Source organism: Pipra filicauda, unplaced genomic scaffold (assembly GCF_003945595.2).
Source record: "Pipra filicauda isolate LSUMZ 115617 unplaced genomic scaffold, ASM394559v2 scaffold120_size2142806_pilon, whole genome shotgun sequence".
Taxonomy (NCBI): Eukaryota; Metazoa; Chordata; class Aves; order Passeriformes; family Pipridae; genus Pipra; species Pipra filicauda.
Window position 1 is genome coordinate 639372 of NW_024103663.1, and position 21231 is coordinate 660602.

Below are 21231 nucleotides of genomic sequence, written 5' to 3' on the forward strand. Positions count from 1 at the left end.
CTTCCTGAGTCAAGCATCAGTTATTAGGAGTGGAAGGAAAATGCTCTGTGGATAGAGTCAGTCATGGCTTCTTTCTGTCCCAGTTATACAGAATTTCATAATCCAAATTTGAACTATTAAAATACCAGCCCGAGCCCAGCACTGGGTGGGCACAGTCTTGGCAAAGGTTGTGTTTGGCTTTTCCCACGCCAGCTCACTCCTCACCCGAGGCTGCTGAACAGCAAAGGAAGGCCCTGGCGGCATCCATCCTGTGCCAGTGGCACTGGGACAGGGCTGTTCTGTGCTGGGGTTTGCTGGCAACTGGCCATGGGATGCCATTGTGCTCCTCATCAGGACTGCGTGGCTGGTCCTGCTGTAGCTCTGGATGAAGCCTGTTTTTGACCCCTTTCCTTGTGCTGTGAAGAGGAATTTGAGTATGAAGGAGCACAGGTGTGGGATGCAGAGCCACCAGGGCTGGCTGGGGATGGTGGCTCACCTCTGTCAGGTCTTGCTGTCAGGGAAGTGTCCCAGCCCATCTCTGTGCTGGGATTTTCCCTGGCTGGCTGGCAGGAACGTCCTCCCGTCTGTGTTGCTGTGGCAGGCACGGGCTGTGCTGGCAGTGCTGCTGCTCCGTGCCAGCCAGAGGGACCCCAGTGTGCTGCCAGCAGGATCCCAGTGTGCTGCCAGCAGGATCCCAGTGTGCTGCCAGTGGGACCCCAGTGTGCTGCCAGCGGGATCCCGCTGCCAATGCCTTACAGATACGCCTTAACAACCTGAGCCAAAAGTGTGGGGGTGCTTGACAGAGTGAGAAATCAGGGACTGACTGCACCATCCAACGATTTATTGGTGTCTGGTCAGGCCTCCAGCCTGGGCATTGCTGGGTGAGGAGCCATGGTGGGAGCAGGTCCCCCCACTCTGTCACTGCATGTGACCTCCCTCCCTCCTGGCTAAAGCATTTATTTATTTATTTTCTCCTGCTGCGTTAGGAATGTGTCACTGGAGCTGCCAGTGATTGGGATTGTGAGCCCAGTTGCTGCCATTGCTGGCCCAGAGCCCCGTCCCTCCCCTGCCCCTCACAGGAGCCCCAGTGTCGTGCTCACCTGGGCAGGTGCAGTCTGTGTTTACAGTGAGGACGTGTCACTGTGTTACCAATTTACTGACTGAATATTGACAAACTAGACTGTAAAGATTTTTATGTGTTTGGATACATCTGCTATGTGAAAAAGCAACTAATTTTGTACATATTGTATTTTTACTATTCAGCTGTACAATACTGGCTCTTCATGCTCCAGAATTTAGGTATCCAACATGAATGATATCCATGTAATAAGCACTTGCCTGAAATAAATATAAAACTAAAATAAACATGCACTGAAATCCTAAACAGGATTCTGCATTTGCCTCCCTGTGCTTTGCATGCAGATGCACACCTTGTTTGTAATTTCCCAAGAGCAAAGCCTTCCCTCCCTCTGGAGCCATCGCTGCCACTCCAGGTGTGTGTCACTGATCCATGGGCTGGAGCTCCGGGGGGGGTGTCTGGATCAGGCTGGGGGGAAGCAAAGTCTTTGCAGCCTCTGGAACCTGTAAAAACTTGGGAAATTGTGCCCAGACACCTGCCCTTCTCCTGCTGAGCCAGGAGGACTCGGGCCCAGCTGGAGCCCATCCCAGCCCTGCCGTGGGGTCCCTCCAGAGCCCTGAACACCCGTCAGAGCAGCGTCGTGCCCGTGGCTGTCAGGTGAGGCTCCCTCCCCCCGGGACTGTGCTGGGCACCCACCACCACAGTGGGACTGTCCCAGCCCCCGTGGGCAGCCAGGCCCTGGTTGGGGTGTCCGTTCTCCGTGGTGGGTGGGGGATCTGGGGGCCCAGGGATGGGCTCTGCAGCCTGGCCAGGGCTGCCTCACTGTAACTGCTCTCTCCTGCAGATGCTGCAGGTGGAGTCCCAGGTTCTCCCAGTCCCTTGTCTCCAGGACATGGATGCAGTGCCTGGTCAGCCAGAGCAGGGTAAGTCAAACCCTCCCGGTGGCACTGGGGGGCAGCGGGTCAGGGGGGTGGGGTGGTGGGGCTGGGTTGGTCCCCCCGGGTGGGCTCAGCTGTGGGGCAGAGGGGCTGGGGAGGGGGCAGGACCACCACGGGTCTAAACAGCTTTAAAAGCTACTGAGACTTTGCAAAGGGAACGGTGGGGGACAGTAAGGAGGAAGAATGTTCTGTAGACAGGAGCCAGCAGTAACCCCTGCTGTGGTGCCCGTGTCCCCTGCCCACCCCAGTCACACCATGCAGACAGTGAAGGCAGAGGACACAAAGGCACTGGAAGATTATTTAGGCCAACATGTCTTTGGATGCACTTCATAAAGGGCTGATCCTCGTTTATAGGGATAAATACCTGATTAGCAGCTGTAACAAGCAGTGGCTGAGGGATGGCTGCACCCACCCTGCATTTGTTGGGCTTTTTTTATACAGGAATGGGGAAACACTCCATTATTCCCCAGGGACCCACCTCCAGGCAGAGCTATCCAGCCTAAAAAAGAAAAAAAAAACCTGAAAAATTGCTGCAAAAACTGCCAGTAGCAGCAAAGCAGGCAGGTGAGCCTGAGGGACTGTCCCTGCTGCAGAGGAGACACAGGAGGAGGAGCTTAAGAGGTTTGATGGGGGACTGGCAGTGATGGAGGACCTTCTCTCCTGGCAGCCCAGCAGCTCAGCTGGATTCAGTGCAGCTGCAGCACAATCAGGCCTAAAACTGCAGGATGGAACTTTTTAACACTTGTTATAGGGCTGGTTCTGCCCCTGGGCTGGGGTGCCTCAGGCTTGGCTGGTGCTGGTGGGTGCTGTGTGTCACTTAAAGCTGCCCTAAAGTCATCTAAGGGACCTCAGGAGTCCACTTGGTGTGACCTACTTGCTGCCTTTAGCACTACAGCCCATGCAGCTCGTCAGAGAAATGTTAATTACATCTCTCCCTCTCTTCCCAGCCTTGTTCTTAGGACTCCCTGTTCTGTAGCTGAAATCACCTTGGGGGAGAGCAGTGCTTCCAAAGAGCTCCACCAGGATGCCTTGATGATAAGTATTTATTCATATGTTACATTTAAACATAAATAATTGAGCGATAAAGAGAATAGTCTGCTCCCAACAAAAATAAATAATACACAACACTGATAAAATCCAATCAAACAGAATGTTGTAACAAATACAGTGAAGTTGCAGACTGGGTTTGTGTGAAACAGCTGTACAGAACATTCCCAACGTACCAAAGGAAAATAGTGCAGTTTTATCTGTACATCCATCACTCCTCAGGCTCTGGGAGTTGGAGGTTTTGTCACTCTTAAAAAATACTCTTTCAGTTTTCAGGTGAACAAACTGAATCCTTCAGACACACCTGAAGCGTTGTCGGGGCCGTGGTTGGGCACAGCTGGAGCTCAGGGGGGCTCAGCCCCACCACAGACCCTCAGGACCTTCTCCTGCTGTGACTCCCAGGGGTGGTGCCGGGGGGTTCCTGCCCTGCAGCCTCAGCAGTGCCTGGCACAGAGCCCTGACCACGTGCTCGGCCCTGGAGGCGTCTGCCAACACCAGTGAGGGGGCCTTGGGCTGGGGGTTCTTCACCTTCCCCTCAAATTCTGCAAGACTCCTTGGCCTTGGCTCCTGAGCTCAGCACTGGGGGTCCGTTTTTTCCCTTTGCAGACCATTATTGACCATTTTCAGGTTCAGCAGAGCCCCCAGGTGCCCCCAGCTTGGGTAGCCACCAGAGCAGGGTTACTGGAGCAAATCCTTCCCATCGATATTTGAATCAGCAAAAAATAATTTTAATCCCTACCCCCCTTTTTGCTAAAATCTGATTTTTAAAGGCTCCTGTGAGCAGGTGTAAGTCATGTAAACTGAACAACCTGGCCTGGAGAAGGTGTCCCTGCCCATGGCAGGGGGTTTGACTGGGACCAGCCCAAACCGTGCCATGAAGAGCACAGAGTTGCTCATGGAAACACAGCTGTGTAACTGGCTGCTCTGAAGGATAAAAAAAAAAAACCAAAAAAGCAGAAACACAAAAATTCAGATTCAAAGTCGTGCTTTTTTTTTTTTTTCAAAGGTTCTAATGGCAAAGGGGGGAACACTTTGGAATACTTGAAGTGCTTAAGCTAAGTCCCAAGTTCTGGGAGCAGGGTCACATACATCCATGGAACCTGCAGCAAGAACCTGCTCCCTCCCTCTGGCTGACCAGGATACACTTTCACTTGGCAACAACATGCAGCTGGGGAGGGCAGGCAGAGCACAGGTGAACTGTACAGTGTGATGAAGAGGAGGCCCCAGAACCAGGACCTGCTCCCTGGCACGAGGCCCAGCAGGAGGGACGGGCACAGACCATCCAGGGCACATGGACAGTGGGACAGCTCCACCCCAGCACAGGGCTGGCACAGCATCAGAGCCCCTTCACCTGGCAAGGGTCATCCTGCTCATGGACACCAGCACCTGGTTTGTGTTCGCAGAATCCCATGGAGATTCCTCCCAGAAAGCTCTGCAGAGCAGGGAGGAGGAGGAGGAGGAGGAGGAGGAGGAGGAGGAGGAGTGTGCAGTAAGTGATCTGGAGGAGGCTCCGTACCATGGGAGCTGAATCCATGGCTCTGCACAGCACAGAGCAGGAGCTGCCAAGGTGAGCAGGGACCTGTCCGTGGGCTGAACCTGCTCCCCTGAACAACAGGAGGCAGGTCCTGGCAGCTGGAAATGGTGGCAAGGTCAGTTTGCAAAGCAAAATGAAGGCAGGGCTGTGTGGGCCATGAAGACTGAGCAGTGTGAGCCAGTCAGCCAAGGCTAAACTGGTGTTTTAGCTAATGAGCTCATCACTGCTCCCATGAACTGTTATTTAGTTTAAGGCCATTCTCCCAGCTAGGAATCTTATCGACTTCAGTACAAACTCAAATGTTTTAGCAACATGAGCTCAGACACATTCTCATCCATGTTCAAGGCAAAGACAGTGAGTCCAGGACCATGCTCCTCCCAGGACCCAATTCAACACCTGTGACACTGGATCCAGCCCTGCCTCCATGGAAGCTCCTGGCAGAGCACAAGACATGCATCCAGGCTTTAAAGGTGCAGTAAGTCAAAATAAAAATGTTCCAGAATGTCAGATCCCCGCTCTTAACATCACAGAGATGTAGGCAGATGTCTTGTGGAGAGGGAAACAGAGAATGCAAAAAGATTTTGTCTAGAAATACAAAGTGGGTGTAACAAGGACTATCAAACACCAACCTCATCTGGTGAAGGGAAAGTTCTGGTTTTAAAAGTCTGTTACAAATCTCCTCGCTATTTATTACATTACATGGAAGATGCAATTAAAACACCATTTGGAATTACAGTGCAAGGAATGCTCCCTCTGATGGCTCACAGGGACAGTCTGTCCACGGTCACTTGTTCTCAATCAGTGTCTGCACTTTGTAGACCAGGTCTCTCGCTATCCTCAGGATCTCTGCAGCATCGTGGTGCTCGGCCATCTCTGCAACACACACACAGACACTGAGCTGGCAGCAGCACAACCTTCCTGCCCTGGCACTGATATTTGTGTTGCATTAGCATTAATTAATTAGCATAATGAGAAACAACCACAAAGCATTGTAGGGGGTTGGGAGAGTTTAAGACAGAAGTGGATGAATCCCTGGTGTTGCAGGTCCTGGCACAGAGATCTGATCCCTCCAGTGTCAGTTCTCTCCCTGCAGAAATCCCAGTGCCCCGTGCCCGGCCCGGGAGCTGAGGAACAGGGAGCTGAGGAATGTACAGCTGCACTCAACGGGATCAGGGCACCTCTCCAGGCAGGACTATTGCTGGGGTGGCTGGGACTCAGATGATAAAGGCGAGTAAGAAGGGCTGTGTGTCCCTGGAGCAAGGGCCAGAGTTCCACATGCAGACATGGCCACTGCAGTGGTCACAAAGCAGTTCTCGACAGCCCTGAATCCTCAGCTCCACAATAAACATTTCATTCAGCTTAAGGAAGTACTGGGGGGGGGGGGGTGTTTGGGGGGGATTTTGAGGAAAGCTTTGGAATAAGAGTGGCTGAGGCAAAAACAAAACCAAATTTGGGGCTTCTGCAACAGATGGCTGAAAGCCACAGCACTGATAATACAGTAAATTACTGTGATTACACAATTGTTTCCAAACCTTTGAAAAGGTTTAGAAACCCTAATAGGAAGCCCTGGTTTAGGACCAACTTCCATTCTCAGCCAGGAAGAGACCTTGCTCTGGCAGAACATTTCCTGCTCTGGCAGTGGATGGTGGCTGCTCCAGCAGGGAACCACCCATGGAAGTGGCTTGGGATGTTCTCCATGAATAGTTGTTCACATGTTCCAGCTTCAGCAGGGTCAAGCCCTGCCAACACAAACCACTCTGGCAAGCCTAAAACCTTGGAGAGACTTTACAAAAAAATGAAGCAACGTTTCAGCACCTCCTGTGAAGCCAAGAGTGAAGAGTCATCACAGCAAAACTTCTGAACAGAAATTGTGAGGTTTGTTTTGTGGTAAAAATCCCCACTGCCACTGAAGAAGCGCCCACCAGCCATGGCCCAGGTAGGTCTGAAAACACTGGTGTTTGTGTCAAGGCAGAGCTTCAGGAAGCACAGGAACACTTGGGCTCATCATTTACACAAAGGAGTGAGAGATTCAGAGCTAAAAATGAGCAGGGGCTTGTCACAACAGCAAGAATGCACCATGACAGTCTGAGAAAGGGAGAAGGAGCAAAGGCTTGTTATTTTTTATCAAAATGGCTCTTACCATTAAAAAACTTGATGATATCAGTGAAGTCCATGTTGTTATCACGGATAATCTCTCGATAAACTTCCACAAGTGCTAAGGCAATGAAAAGGACAAAATGTTCTGAAGAGATGTGCTTTGCTGCCCAAATAACTTCCCACACTGTAAATACATCCTCGTACAACAATTCTGAATGGGAATAAACATTACAAGAGCATCTGATTATTCACACTGACCATGGCCCCCTCTCTCACTAATTTCTACAGGCCTCAGGCAGACAGAACAGACCCTGTGACTCCTCCTGCTTCTCTCCCCCCTCCTCCAGCCAACTCCTGGCACTTGTGCACATAAGGCACAGAACTGGGTTAAAAGTACAAATCCCAAAGCCTGGAGGTGTGGTGGTGCAGAGCCAAGCCCAGAAAGGTGCCTGAACCACAGTGACCGTGTGAGAGCAGCCCAGGAGCTCTCCTGGGTTACAGGACAGGCTGCAGGTGTCAATGTGTATCCAGGCACATCTCGGCTGTGCAGCAGGGCTGTCAGCACTAACACTCTGCTGGAGTGTGCCTGTGCAGGGATCATGGGATCCAAGGGTGCTCCCACAGGATACAGAGCACCTCACTCAAAGTACAACAGCTCTTGAGCTACAGCTGACCTGCTCCTTCTCATCACAAGGATTAGACAGGAGGTATCAAAGCTTACAGAGCAGTGGGATCACCTTGGGATCACCTTGAGCAAACAGGCATTTGCACTGGGCAGAAATGTGGCTTTAATCACATCATCAGGAATTTTCAGCACCCCTTTCTAAGCCTGGACTCCATTCCAGTGCTGTTTCATCCCAGAGCTTTCCTGGCTACAAACTCCCCTGTGATCCCAGCTGTCACTCACCACCCCAACAGACACTCACACCAAAACCCAGAGCTGTTACAGTTCTATACAACTCTAAATTACAGGCACAGAACATTATTACCTCTTTTAAAGTCAAGCAGGAACCAGCGATAGCAGAAGTAAAAGTGAGTGTAATCTCCATTTTGGTGCATCAGTTCAAAAAGCTCTGAGTCCAGAATCTAGAATGGAAAACATCAGCTGTCAGGATCTGGTCTGAAAGTAGCCAAGGTCAGAGGTGCTGGAGTCTGGTTAAAACTCCTGCCCTGCTCCTCATGCCCTGCTCTGTGGTCAGAACAGCTGCTGGCACAGGCACAGCCTGTTCCTGAGTGTGCCAACCTGTGACTGGGGTGCCTGGGCAGGGCTGAGGTGAGGAGTCCCTGCTGTGCACAGATGGGGTGACAAAGTCAATCCTCACCATCACTTTAAAGGTCCAAGCAGCAACATGAAGATCCTACAGATTTTCAACAAATGCCAAACTTTCATCTCCCCCTCCCCACTTCTGCTCTCTGGCTGTAACTCTGCAAACCCATTTACCACAACTCTCCTCCTCTCCAGGTCTGAAGTCCTAGATGGAATCCCAGTCACTGGAGCTCCTGGCCTTCACCATGGCATCAGGTGAGTCCCGAGCCTCTGCCACAGCCTTGTCCTCTTTCAGAAACAATCCAACCACTCACCTGGATCAGGGAGCGCATGTTGGCAAAGTGTGTGTCCATAGCACCTCCATTGGGAAAGTTCTGGCTCATCCTCTTCATCAGGTGGCTGAAGCAGCTGTAGGCCAGCTGATCTGCAGGGACAACACAGACACTCAGTGCTGCAGGGACTTGAACCAAAATAACAAACTGCAGGGCCTGGGAAAAACAGGATCTTCCCCTTTGCTGTTCCCTAATCCCAGGATTTAGATGAAACAGAGGTTGGTACCTGACTCTGGACCATTTTTACTCATTAAGTTTCAAAGAACCCAGCCTGCAGTTGACTTTTCAGCTTCAGCAACTGCCAGAACACAGTAATTTTACTAAATTGAGTAATATTTAATCTGGAAGTCAGTAAGTGAACAGGGCAGCCCCGAGATACTAATGTCAGCCATCTCAACAACAGCCACAGGTGGAGAAAAGACAAAACAGAGAAAACAGCCCTGGTTAAGGCAGAAACTCCTTCTGCAACAGCATTTCTAAGGGAAGACCTCACTAAGGATACCAACATGTCCCAAAGGAAAAGCCTTCCTACCATTGTCAAGGATAACCATCAAAGGAGCCAGGAGGTCACACATGCCTTGGACGTAACCAACTTCTAGGTGCTCCCAGACATAGCTGTGGAAAGAAGAAATCCTTGTATTGAAGGATGATTCTATATGTGAGATCAAATCCTAAGGAGCTGCTGAACATGTGAGTCTCAGAATTTTCTGACAGCTCCATCCCAGAGCATTTCACAGCCCTTTACTGTTTGCTGCCTCGATAGAGAGGTCAACCCTCACACACAGCTTGCTTCTCAGTGGTTTGGGAAAAAACAGCTGACAAAGGCTCAACAGTCTATGGAAAAAGCCCAGATTTGTTAAAGGTACCTGGGCTTTTGCTTTTTTTTTTTTCTTTTTTTCCACTAAGTGGAATTTTGCTCTCTTTTCTGACTGCTAAAGTCTATGACACTTTCTGCTTTAAGGGTGTGTAGCTGAACCACCTTCACTGCAATTTGTACTCCCAGAAGGGAAAACAACTTTCTCTTGTTTCCAGCTGCTGTCAGTGGTCAGACAGTGGTTTGACTTTGGTTGGATTTGTAGAGCTGGGCTTTCTGTCTACTTACACACGTCCCTTAGCACTGTATGGATCTGGGCACAGTTACCTTCACAGCACACCCTCAGAGCATGGATGTATTATCCTGGTCAGGAGAAACCCAAACCTCTTAGGACATTCAGAGGATAGTTCTCTAAAACAGGGTCTGCTTCTGGGGAGAATCTTCTCAAGCTTGCATTCCAGACTTGGACCTGTGCTCTAAGCTGCCATTCCTCCTTCTTACAAGTTCTTTTAAGTTCATTAGTGAAAATTTTTGTAGACTGTTATTTGCATATTATTATAGTTTATAGATTAGTTTATGGATTGTGACACAAATGTGAAAGTGGTGGGTTTACAAGTTCATTACCTGCACATGACATTTCGGAGCTTCTCCAGGTTCTCGGCAGTAAAATACCAGTAATTCCGGTCACATCTCTGGACATCTTTATCAATTCTGTGCAAATTTAAGGCAACAGTGTCCAATAACTCTATCTAGAAAAGAGAAGTTTTAGTTAGATCTGCTGAGCTTAGAGCACTCTCAGGACTTTGTGCAGATTTGCTCTGAGAATCACCAAACCAAAACCAGTACAACTACACTCTGGGCAGATGAGGACATCAAAATGCTCGATTACTGTCAAAAATGCCAAGTAAAACACATTTGTTTTCACTGAAAAATGTGCCAAGCCTGTCCTACTTCCAGATGGTTATATCCAGCTAAACAACTTCAGCAGAGAGAGGCAAAGGCTGAGCTGCTAATCTGTTGACTGCAACAGTAATAGAGGTGGTGGCATCTTGAATATAGATTTAAGTTGTGGTTCAGTTTGATTAAATGTGGGGTTTAGCTTGAATTAAATGACACTGGAGTCTTACAACTGGTGTGTTGTCCACACCCCCAGCCCCTGGAAAATTTTAATTGCTAGAAATGTGCCACTTGTTTGTCTTGCCCTCTCACTTAAAAAATGACAAATTTTTCTTGCTGTCTTATTTCAAATCTAGCTCAAAATCCAGATGAAAAGATTTGGATGCAAAAACCCTCAGTTATCATCCCACCAGCTGTAGTTCTAGTTGGGCATTGTCTCTCATTAAATCCTATCTGAAAAAGTACAAGTCTTTGCTAAAAAAGCAATTCTGTGCAGAGAGCTGTTGGTACTGCAGTTGTGACTTACTGTGTAGGATGCAGCGCAGACAGAAGCCACATCCATTAAATAATCCACCTGGGAACACAGCTGCTCTTCTGAGACAGAGTCTTGAGACTGCAGCACCACTGCCTTGGCTCTCTGCACCCGTGGTGTGCCGGGGTCAGTCCTCCCCACCTCAGCACTGCCTTCTTCTTCAGCCCCTTCCTCGAAGGAGCCGCTCTGCCCGTCGTCAATGCTGGACAGGATGCCCGAGGCCACCGAGTAGTTCCTGGAGGACGGGAGCCCCGAGTCGGGGGAGTCGAACTCCACGGCCGCGGGCGCGGGCGCGTCGGGCGGCACCGCCGGGAACGGGGGCTCGTCCTGCCCTTTGGGCTCCCGCTCCACTGAGTCCGTTTCATCCACAGATATGAACACCTGGGACATGCAAAACCAAAAACACGCTCTCAGAGTAGCGATCGTTTGCTCTGTGCTGGACCTGACTGAGGGACCTGCAAGGGAGAGACCTGCGGAGCTAATCCTCTGTGAGAGAGGATCTTCCTAAGAGGGTGAACCCGAAAGCCCCTTAGGCAGGTCCTGCTTAAGAACAGCTACAGCCTCCCCAAAATTCCAACCTAGCCTTCACTCTATCCTAGAGGCACTACAGCTCCAATCTCTGCACAGGATCCAGGCTGATGGAGCTGTGCTAACCTCCATCTCTGCTTCCCGGGGCTGCACCTCTGCGAATGCCCAGTGCTGCCCACAGCAGATGGTGAGTGGGAAGGGAGTACCTACATCGTTGCTGATGGTGGAGTCCCTGTGGATGAGCCGCTGGACGTGGCTGTCGATGCTGCTGCCCGACGAGAACTTGGCCAGCGTGGCCGAGTGCGACTCCTTCTCTCGCTGCTTCACAACGACCTCGCAGGCCTTCCACTCTGCCATCACCTTCTGGTACTGCAGAGCGATGTCTGCGTCCACCTGCAGGCACACAGACACGTCCTGAGCTGCTGCTCCCCTGGAGAGAAGGCATTAGCACCGGGAGGAAGCCAGGAGGGAGAGGTCTAAGGCAAGTGCTGCACTGTGCATGGCCAGACCCACCTGCGCTGGTCCCACAGTGATAAAACAGATCTTTGCTTTCAGTGGCTTTCTCTGTTGAAAGACAGACACAGAAACTCCCCTAGAGCTATTAAGGGACATGCAGTAATTTTATTACTCTGTCACTTGTCAAGAGCTGAAGAGAAACCACAACTGTGAGATGGCTCCAGGCTCTGGACTCTGCTGGCTGAGCTGCTACCCAAGTGTTCATGCTTAGAGCTGCAGGCTATTTGTCACTTGAGGTAGCTGTCGAGTCATAAATCATAAAATACAACAGTTAGTGGAGGGCTGGAGAACAGCCATGTCTGGGAGCACCCCAGATACTGATGGACAACTGCAAAAATACCATCAGAAGGCAAAGATGATAAATCACCTGTGATGACTTCAGTTAAGGACACGAGGAGTTCCCTGTACATGTAGGTGTTATGACTGTTTTCATGTCATTCATTTAACAGACTCTTACATTCAGTGTAAGCTTCAGTCCCCACAGCCCATTCCTTTGAGGAGTCAGTTATTACTGTTGTTCACTACTGGTGTTGAGTAGCTCCTTAGAATTCCAGGTAAGTTTGGAGCATCCCTGTGTTAGTATGGTACAAACACAGGGAGGAAAATCCTCTATAGCAGCCTGAATTCTGCAGATCAGATCTTTTCTATCTTGCATCATCTCTTTATGAATTTACTGTAATTCCTGTCATACAAACAGGCTCTATTATTTTATGTCTTCTTGCCAAATCTGCTGTGTTCCAGCTGTACACATGCCCTTTGGAGATGGAGCTAGCATCCTTGAGATATGGCTTCACATCTCCCACTCTGCATCTGGGCCCTTTTTTCAGTTCTCACGAGCTAGGGCAACCAGCAGGGCTCACTCACTGCCCTCTGTGGTTTCTGGGGTACTGCATCTTCTTCAGATGCTGGTGGCATGGAAGGGCAGGAATTTGCTCAGCAGAACAGTACTGATGTACACACTGCAGCCAGAAAATCTATATAAACATCTGCAAAGATGACTGGATTCAGGGAGGAGAATCTGGACTGTGACCCAGTTTGAACAGTGAAGGGGTATATTTCTCCATCTGTGTTCAGAACTGGTTTATAAAGATTAGTGGGAGGAAAACAACTCAAATTGCCATAGCAATGTTTAGCAAGAAGAGAGCTGTTTATAAAGTGGCCCCTGTTTGCAAGACAGCTGATTTGCCCATGGCAAGGCTCGAGGTCAGGTCACCCTTCTGCTCTGGAGGTGCTCACAGGGATATAAACTATCCCTTGGCATATAAAGTACTTGGGAGTTAGCAAATGCCAAATGTTTTGATATATAAACTACTCCTTATCAATTTAATCCAGAACAGGATAAGCTACTGCATGAGTGCTACCTCCCTGGTAATAACACTAACTGAAAAGCAGATTAATGTGTTAATTATATTCCAGGGCAAACCTCATTACTGTTCTATCCAGTTCAGCCAATATTTGGGTGATGTCAGGGCAAAGCAATGTTTTACCAACACACAGTCCAGCCCTTCCCCACAGGCCTGGGTCCTGCTGCAGTCCTGTGGCCCTGCAGGGGAGCATATCACTTCCTCTCCTTCAGGGAGTAAGTGCAACGAGTGACAGCACTCAGCAAAGGAGAAAGGTGCTGTTGCTATAAACAGATTAGCAAAGGGAGATGGTGTAACTGAGAGGTGGGCAAACTGTGGCTTCATTAGTGGAAATGATACACTTCATGCCAGGTTTCAGATGGCAGAATAAGGCTGTGACATAACCTGGGCAGTTATTCATGACCAGTGTTAGCAGCAGCATGGGAGATGTTAAAGAGTGTGGCATCTGAAGTCACATCGTGTGTTTTACAGGGGCACATATTTAAATCTAACAAAAGCATAATGAACTTACAAACCAAACCTTCTTCTGGGTATTTTTGGTCTCTGGACAGTAACTCCAGAGGGTCCATCTGGGCTGTTCCCAGCTCCAGCAGAAGTCCACATATGCAGATGCAGTAACTCAGCTAACACACCATATAAAAGAGAGATGAGTCAAGTTCCTATCCAAATGTCAATGTCTCCCCATTTTCTAAGTGACAGATTTGTGAACGTGCTCAGGACAAGTGCCCTGAGCCACAGGCAGAGCTGAATGCAGGTTGCCTGACTTCAAGAAAGAACTCCCATCTAGTGACTTTCAGACATAACAGCATGGTGTCACAATCCCTCTGCTAACATGGGTTACCTATGTTTTCAGCAGCATTTTTCCCTTGGGAATATTTAACAGTAACAAAGACCAACCCTTGCTATTCAGAAAACAAAACCTACTCTCTGCAAAGGTGATTCCCATTCCTGGGAAGCTGTGCTTACCTGGTCCATCTCTTTCTTGGCCATCCCGAATTTGTAGTGACCCAACAAGAACGGCCACACTTCCTTCCGAATCTCGTGCTGCACCCCGCCATAGTAAACTCTCCTCAGTAATTCCAGTTCCTTGTAGTTCTACAGCAGCCAGGAGAAAGAGGTGTTGAAAGCAATATATCTATATTTTCCTCAGGCACACTCAAAGACTCTTCACACCGAGTACACAGACAGTGAAACACAGGCAGGGCACTAGACAGATTTTGCAGCTTGATTCAAGCCTTAGCTCAAATCCAGTGAAATATCCCATGAAAATAATCTAACTTGGAATAGACTGGAGTCATCATGAGATCAGTTGCTTTGAAGTTAATTCAGATCTTTGCCATCATCAGAGAAGCAAAGGAGAGAAGAGATTTTAAGAATCAACCCATTCTTACAAGACAGAGAAGTGGTCCTGTGGAGGGCAGAAAACACCTCTGATATTTCTTGGGGCCCATTCCAAGTGCTTCCATGCCCAGGGCAGTTGTGTATGGAGCTGAACATAAAGGTGTTGTGTTACTGACCTTCTTGTCCTTCTGGTACTTGCTCCAGACCTCCTTGGTGAGGCCCCCGGCGGCGCTGCAGGGCCGGTCCGGGGGGACGATGTTGTGGTTCACCAGGGCCGAGAGGTGGGTCCGCACCGTCGACAAGTGCCGGCAGTGGGCCAGCCCTGGGGGAATGTTCATCTGTGAGCAGTGCCCAGCCCCTGGGACAGTAACCCTGCCACCAACATCCTGTGTGAACTGAACACTGCACGGTGTCACAGCGAGGAATTACAACAGAGCCGAAGATTAAACAGATCTTACACAGACCAGTAAAATCCAAGGAGCTGTTACGCTGCCGTGGCAAACTACATTCTGTGTGCACATCCCTTCACCCACTGCCATCTGCAGAACCCACAAGATACTGGCATTATGAAGCTGTGACACTGGAGTCACATCCACCCTACTGCCTGGAGCTTTTCTGACTCACAGCAATGAAGTTGGGGTGGGGCTGCTTTCTAAACCAAACATCCCATGTTGTTTAGATAAGCATAAAGATACCGGATATAAGAAGCTTCACTCACATCCATAAAAGGCTCTGGAAATGATCTGCCTCTTCATGCTTTCACACAACATCTTTAGTGGAGTTCTGTGGAGAAGCATCAACAGGACAATGGCAGGTTGTGAGGAGAGAGAGCATCAGGAATTTCATGCTGATCCCTATGTCCTACACATAGCAATTCTTTCTCTGCACCAAGATTTATTTAGTTAAAGGACACGATAATAACAAATCCCACTTTTTAAAGCATTTTCCCCACCAACATTTTGGCCCCAAACAGATTCCCCTGGCACATGCAGCCTCTGCTGCAGGTACACTGTAAAGGTCCACGTCAAATGAGGTGAACTGTTGTCCTTCATTGTAATTGTTAATGACTTGTTACAGATAATGCTTCCAGAGCTGAAGTTGTTACACTAGACAAAAGAACTAGATGCAATTTTTCTATCAAAATGCAACTGGAGAGTAGATTAATAGGTTAGTTCTATAAATTAAATTTATTGCTTTTAAGTCCATCCTTTTACGTTAGAAACTACTTGAAAATTGTTACTCTGGTGCTGCAACCACTAAAACCTTCCTGGTTTTACCTGTGGCATGCACACAGTCCCCCGGGAAAGCTCTCTGCACAGCTTGCTCACCGGTCGTGGATGCAGTTGCAGCAGCTGGGAATGTCGTAGGGAGAGCTGCCTGTGGAGCAGGACACACAGGAGGAGCCCTGGCTGCAGTGCTCCAGCTGCCAGGAGAGCAGGTTTGCCCCAAAGCCTTGCATCTCTATCATCTCACCGCTGTCTGCAGAAAAACCAAACAAGACAGCAGCACATCAGCCTTTTCCCTTCTTTCCTCCTCTTCCTTCTGTGCATTCTGAGGGTTCATGCTTTACTTCTCAGCAGGCTCTGAACCTTGATTCCAGAAACAGGAGAGCAGCATCCTCAGAATCACTGCTCTGGGCACAGCTGGACCTGCTGCATGCTGAGCAGGGGCCCTTCCCAGGAAGCCAAATCCCTTCACCGGTTCCCCCTCTCTTGCCCATGCACATCCCAGTTCATGTTTCAAAAGAGAAAAGGGTGCTGCAGTGACAACTGAGCTGGCTCTTGTGTAATGCTATGGAAATGGTATTTATGGCCAGAAGAGATCATCTAGCCCAACCTTCTATTTAATTCAGGCCTCAGAATTTCATTTTGCAGTTCCTGGAATCAGCCATGGAACTGCTGGTCCAGCTGGAGTGAAAGTTGAAGCATGAAAGAATTAAGACAAACCAAGTCAGTTACTTTCAGAAGATGCTTCTTTCCCCCTCAGAACCAGATCCTATAAAATATTCAGCACAAAAGGACAGTTCCGGTCCTGCTAAAGTCCACACCAAGTTGATAAAAGGATACTCTGCAGGAATATGGGATCCAACAGTACAATGCAGCTTCCTGAGCTATCCCTGCTCCACCAAATCTATTTGCCTTTTTAACCAGTTTCAAGAAGGCAACTCAAAAAATCAGCAGTTTCCTTCAGAAAGCTTGGCTTCAGTTCTTCAGCCTTTCCAACTGCCATTTGAGCACGTGGGCTTTTTGGTTTATAATAAATAACTGGCCTTTCAGCTCACCCATGATTAAAATTAAGGCAAATACCATGATTTATGTCATAAAGTATGTCACTAAATTAACATTTATAAGCAAAATCCAGTCCCCTGGGCCGTGCTTTTCAAACAGACATTTATTGGGGGGGGGCAATTCCAAACCATCTCATGCATTTTAAATCAAGGTAGCACAAAGCATTTTAGGAGTGTCTATTAGAAAATGGGCAGAGGTGAGGAAGGAGTGGAGTAAAACCATTTGTTAACAGAAAAAGCACAGGCTCATGCGGAAGCAATGTGTGTTCCACTACACAAAACAAAGTGTGATGCAAAAATGCTCTTCACCTTAATTCTTCAGGAAGGAGCTGAATGACCCAGTATTTATTGCAGCTTCTTATTGGGTTCAAATAAAAACCACTGGATAAACATTTTTAGATCATTTTTGCCTCCCCTCTACAGACAGGAAAAGTGGGTTTTTCAGTTTTAATTTTTTATTCCATTTTTTAGAGAAACAAGGAAAGAACCCCACAGAACCTAAAGATTCAGATGAAAGGTACCTGAATTAGTGAAGAATTAGAGTGAACAGCATCTTTTATTTAATTATAGTGGTATTATCTGTAACTTCAGCTACATGCAAAAGTCGAGCATGTTGCAAAATGTCAAAGCAAATGGCTGCAAACCTGCTACAACAGTGTTGTCATTATGGAACAGGGCTGCTGGCCAGGCAGGCTAGTCCAGCACACACATCCCTAACTCTGCCATCCCCTTCAAGATTAAATAAGCAAAAGCAGACACCTGACAGCCACTCTAGTGGGATAACTTAAAGTTTCCATCATCTGACTAAATTGTGTTCTTACGCTTTAGACCAGTTGGCCTCTTAAGGTGTACGTGGCAGAGTTAAATGTTCTTCCTTCCCATTACTGCCCTATCCAGGCATGATCAGTTAGGACACACTGAAACTTCCTAAAACAGCATCTTTTTTCAGGGGGAACACTCTATTTTCAGAGCTTCTTTCCATCCATGCTTTCCAAGAACTCTTTATTAACTTGGTCTGGGTTTTATCAGTTTCCAGGGGCTGCTCCCTTGGGATAAGTGTGTGGGCAGCCTAGAGGAATTTAGGAGGATCTCCTTGAACACCTGTTCATGCCTTGTCTAAGCAGAACTTCAGCACTGTACAGAGATGCAGGGCAATCAGCATCTCCTGCAGTCAGTCCCACCAGCCCAGGGCCAACATCACTTGGAACCAAAATCACTGCTCCACTATTTAAAGGTGTAAGAGAAAGCAAGGACTTCTCAGAATCCAGAACTACACTACTGGATCACAAATGCACACACTTCTCGAGAATACCAACTTAAATAATCTATTATGGATTGTTTTAGGAAAATAAATAGGTGACAGATTTGTGGAGGGTGGTGGAGAGTCTCACAGCTGATCCTCTGAAGCCCATCCAGCCTATGGATGCAAGTGAAATGAAAGCACTGACCCCAGAAAGGCACTGCATCTCCATACAACCTTCTCTGCACACCTCTGTTGCCTCTCAGAGGTGTCCAGAGTGGCCTCGTGTACCCAAACCACCCCTGGGCCGACACTGTCCCTCCCCACACTCCTGCCCTCTCCTGCCCACGCAGGCACATCCATTCCTGGCCGTGCCCAGCACGTCACTGCTCCTGCTGCACTGGTTCTGCCCCAGTGCTGCAACCCAAGGCTGCCCTTCCCACTCTGTGCACGACCAGCTCCTGGAGGGAGAACACAGAGAGCTGTTACACTCCCTCCTTCTCTTAGGAGAACCTGCTCTAGTGTCCAGCCTTTAGGAAAGGAAGCCTCTGGAAAGAGAAGGGGTTTGCCTGTTCAGCAGCACACACGTCAAAGGAGAGGGAAGATGCTGTTCCCACTCCCCACAGGCTGTGAGCACATTCCCAGCCTCTCTGCACAATCCCCTCCACCTCCAGAGCTCACGGTGTATGTGAAATGTTCTTCCCTGCAATAATGCCAACACTGTTGTATGCATCAGTGGAAGGAGCTGCAAGGGAGCTCTGGGACACAGGGGAGGAGGATAAAAACCTTTCATCCTATTAGGAGCTGTGAGGTTCCGAGAGCAGATCATTGATAGCATTGCGTGTAGCTTATCTTCCTCCTCCTCATCATCGTCAACAGAGGTAGAGCGGCTGGCAGCTAAGTGGTGGTAGTTAATAGTTACTGCTCAAAGAAAATAGTGAAAGAGGAGCATAAGAAGAGAGAACTCGATTCTGTGGGAAAGCTCAAAAGGACATGGTCAGCAAAGATAAAGGACCTGAATCCTGCCCTCTTCTCGAGGGTACAAGCTCCTGTAAACAGGTATGAAAAATAAGTTTCTTACAGAAAAAAGCAGCTCCACCAAACTCAGGGCAGCCTTTGAGTGTGCACAGGCTGTGAGAGCACACGTGTCACATCATGGCAAGGGAGAAAGCTCCCAGTGCCTGCAGCAGCTGAGTGTGCTTTTCAGCAAAGCTCTACAAGAGTTCTTGGCTCCAACTAGCTCCTGTCCTTCACCCTGCCCTCATGGGCAGCAAACCTTGGCTCCCCAGCTCTGCCTGGTCCTGCAGACACGTGGGACCCCGCAGCAGGGCCAGCCCCTCTGCCTGGCACAGGACCCACAGGTCTGTGCCCAGTGTGCCCCTGGACTCTGCAGTCCTCTCCATCCAGGCAAAGGCAGAACATGCTCTGCTGGTGTGTGCATGGACTTCTCTGTGCCAGCCCAGAAGCCCCAGCACAGCCTGGCCACCACTGTGGTCCAGTCCCTGGGGTGAGGAGGGTACAGTGGAGATTCCTGTTTTTTCAGCTGCACTAAGTCCCAACAGGAGCAGTAACTCCAAATCCCCTGTAAACTTTAGGGTCTGATCTTCTGGGGAAATTCTTGCTTCTTTGTCAAGGGGAATAAAACCAAACATGCTGTTTGAGAACTAACTCAAATGCCTTCTTGCATGTAAGGAATTTGTATTCACTGATGACATGAGGTGGTTTGGTGCTTGGGAATTCATTAATTTCCTTGGAAGGGCCTTTATTTATCCATTGTTAAACTTAGAAGTTCTTGCTTCTAAGCCAGGAAAACTTAGCCCAAGGGGTTCTTGGAGTACTGTAGGAGTTGAGTTTTATGGGGTTTTTTTCCTAATAACAACAATATAAGCAAGCAGTGTGGCCAGTAAAAATATCCTCACTTTGGGAGCAAAGCTGCTCCTGGCTAGTCAAGCAATCTTTTTGGTTTTAGTTTGCAAGCCCAGGGGAGTATTTTGAAAACTTCCTCTGCAAAACACAGAGTAAATATAAATAAAATTCCCCACCTTGACTCCATTCCTAAGATAACAAGTCCCACTGCATTAAGGAAACCTAAGCTGTACGTGTTGATCACAATTATCTCCTCAGTGCAATTCTGTGATAGGGTTTCCCCCTCCACCCCCCAAAAACCTGGCTTGTCTGTTACCTCCGGGTACTTCCCAGGATATTACTTCAAGGTTTATCAGATGTTTAGTTTGGGTTTTTGTTTGTTTGTTTTAAACAAAGCTGAACAAAGGCACTCACTGTTGTCGTGTTTGTGTCCGGGATAGATAATTCTGAACACGTAGTCTGTGGACGTGTCCTCAGCTGGCACCTCCTCCATGTCCACGGATTTATTGCTGTTCCGTTTTCGAAGCTTTGGAAATACCTTACCCTAGAGAAAATAATGATTCCATGCATTCAGCTACGAGTGACTGACAGAGTACAACAAACTATTACCGCAGACCTTTAGCATTTTAAGTCTTCAAACTTTCAATGATGGGAGGAGGTGAGGGAGAAAATGTGGAGTCATACACAGCAAGTGGTTCAGGGGCACGGAACATGATTTTCTGTGCACTGTAAACCAGCCTTTTCTTGTAATCTGTGGGAGCTGGGCACCCCAAGCCTCCAGCAGCAGCTCTGTCCCAGTCCATCCGAGTCTGGTTCCTCCCACCTGGCTGTGTTTTGATACAACAGCAGACTCCAGTTCATTGCTCAATGGGGCAATGAAGGTATGAACAATTTTTATAGACTATCTGTATAAGAATCAAATTTGACTAAATGGAGTTATTTTGCCTCCCACTTTACTATAAAGCAGCTGGAAATGAATGCCCAGACCTTGTGGATCAGGCACATTAAGACCAGCCCCACCTACTCCAACAGCCCACCAGAAAAGACAGTACCTTGCCCTGTTGGGACCACAGTGGTGGCTCCAGCTGACCACGAGGCAGGAGACCATTTTCCAGACAGGACAGGAAGGCGAGGAGGTGCCCTCCTTGGGGGAAGTGCAGTGGAGGCTTCTGAGTTCCATCCTGGCTCACCAAGACTAATGTCCATCTGCTTTCTGCTGCAAAGAAGGACAAGGGGAGTCCAGACTGTTACACTAGAACCTCTATTTTCTACTCTTACTTTCTAAATTAATTTTATTGGTGATCATCTCTAAGTAGTTCACTAAACCTCTGTAAGACACAGTGTGATCTAGGGATGATCTCAGCCCTTTAGTCCCAAAGAATCTCAAGATACAAGCAAGCTGTGACAGGCCTCCTGCAGTTGTCATCCTCTATCAGCTGGGATTGCAGATTTTAACACTCATTCCCACACATCCATAACGAGTCAGAAGTGTTCCTGATACTGAGAGAGAAAAAGACATAGTTCAAGTGGCTCTCCTGCTTATGTATTTTAAAGCAAAATATTTAAACTATCTT

At 48.5% G+C, this 21231-nt stretch overlaps 1 protein-coding gene across 5 annotated transcripts in view; it reads right to left on the reverse strand.

Moving 5' to 3' along the window:
• Window positions 1-3020: 3020 nt before the first annotated feature.
• Window positions 3021-21231, reverse strand: part of SGSM2 (small G protein signaling modulator 2) — a 43307-nt gene continuing 25096 nt past the window's right edge. The window contains exons 10-24 of one of the 5 annotated variants that reach the window (XM_027751685.2): window positions 20710-20870; window positions 20072-20201; window positions 18578-18712; window positions 15593-15743; window positions 14983-15047; window positions 14441-14586; window positions 13890-14018; window positions 11254-11436; window positions 10510-10896; window positions 9711-9835; window positions 8805-8887; window positions 8255-8364; window positions 7663-7759; window positions 6717-6884; window positions 3021-5449 (exon numbers count right to left, since the gene is read on the reverse strand). In XM_027751685.2, the coding sequence (XP_027607486.2) occupies window positions 5361-5449; window positions 6717-6884; window positions 7663-7759; window positions 8255-8364; window positions 8805-8887; window positions 9711-9835; window positions 10510-10896; window positions 11254-11436; window positions 13890-14018; window positions 14441-14586; window positions 14983-15047; window positions 15593-15743; window positions 18578-18712; window positions 20072-20201; window positions 20710-20870 (2159 nt within the window). In that variant the 3' untranslated portion in view covers window positions 3021-5360. Of the gene's footprint in view, window positions 5450-6716; window positions 6885-7662; window positions 7760-8254; window positions 8365-8804; window positions 8888-9710; window positions 9836-10509; window positions 10897-11253; window positions 11437-13889; window positions 14019-14440; window positions 14587-14982; window positions 15048-15592; window positions 15744-18577; window positions 18713-20071; window positions 20202-20709; window positions 20874-21231 lie in introns of all 5 variants that reach the window. The other 4 variants (XM_039387062.1, XM_039387056.1, XM_039387069.1 and 1 more) reach the window with 4 other exon arrangements.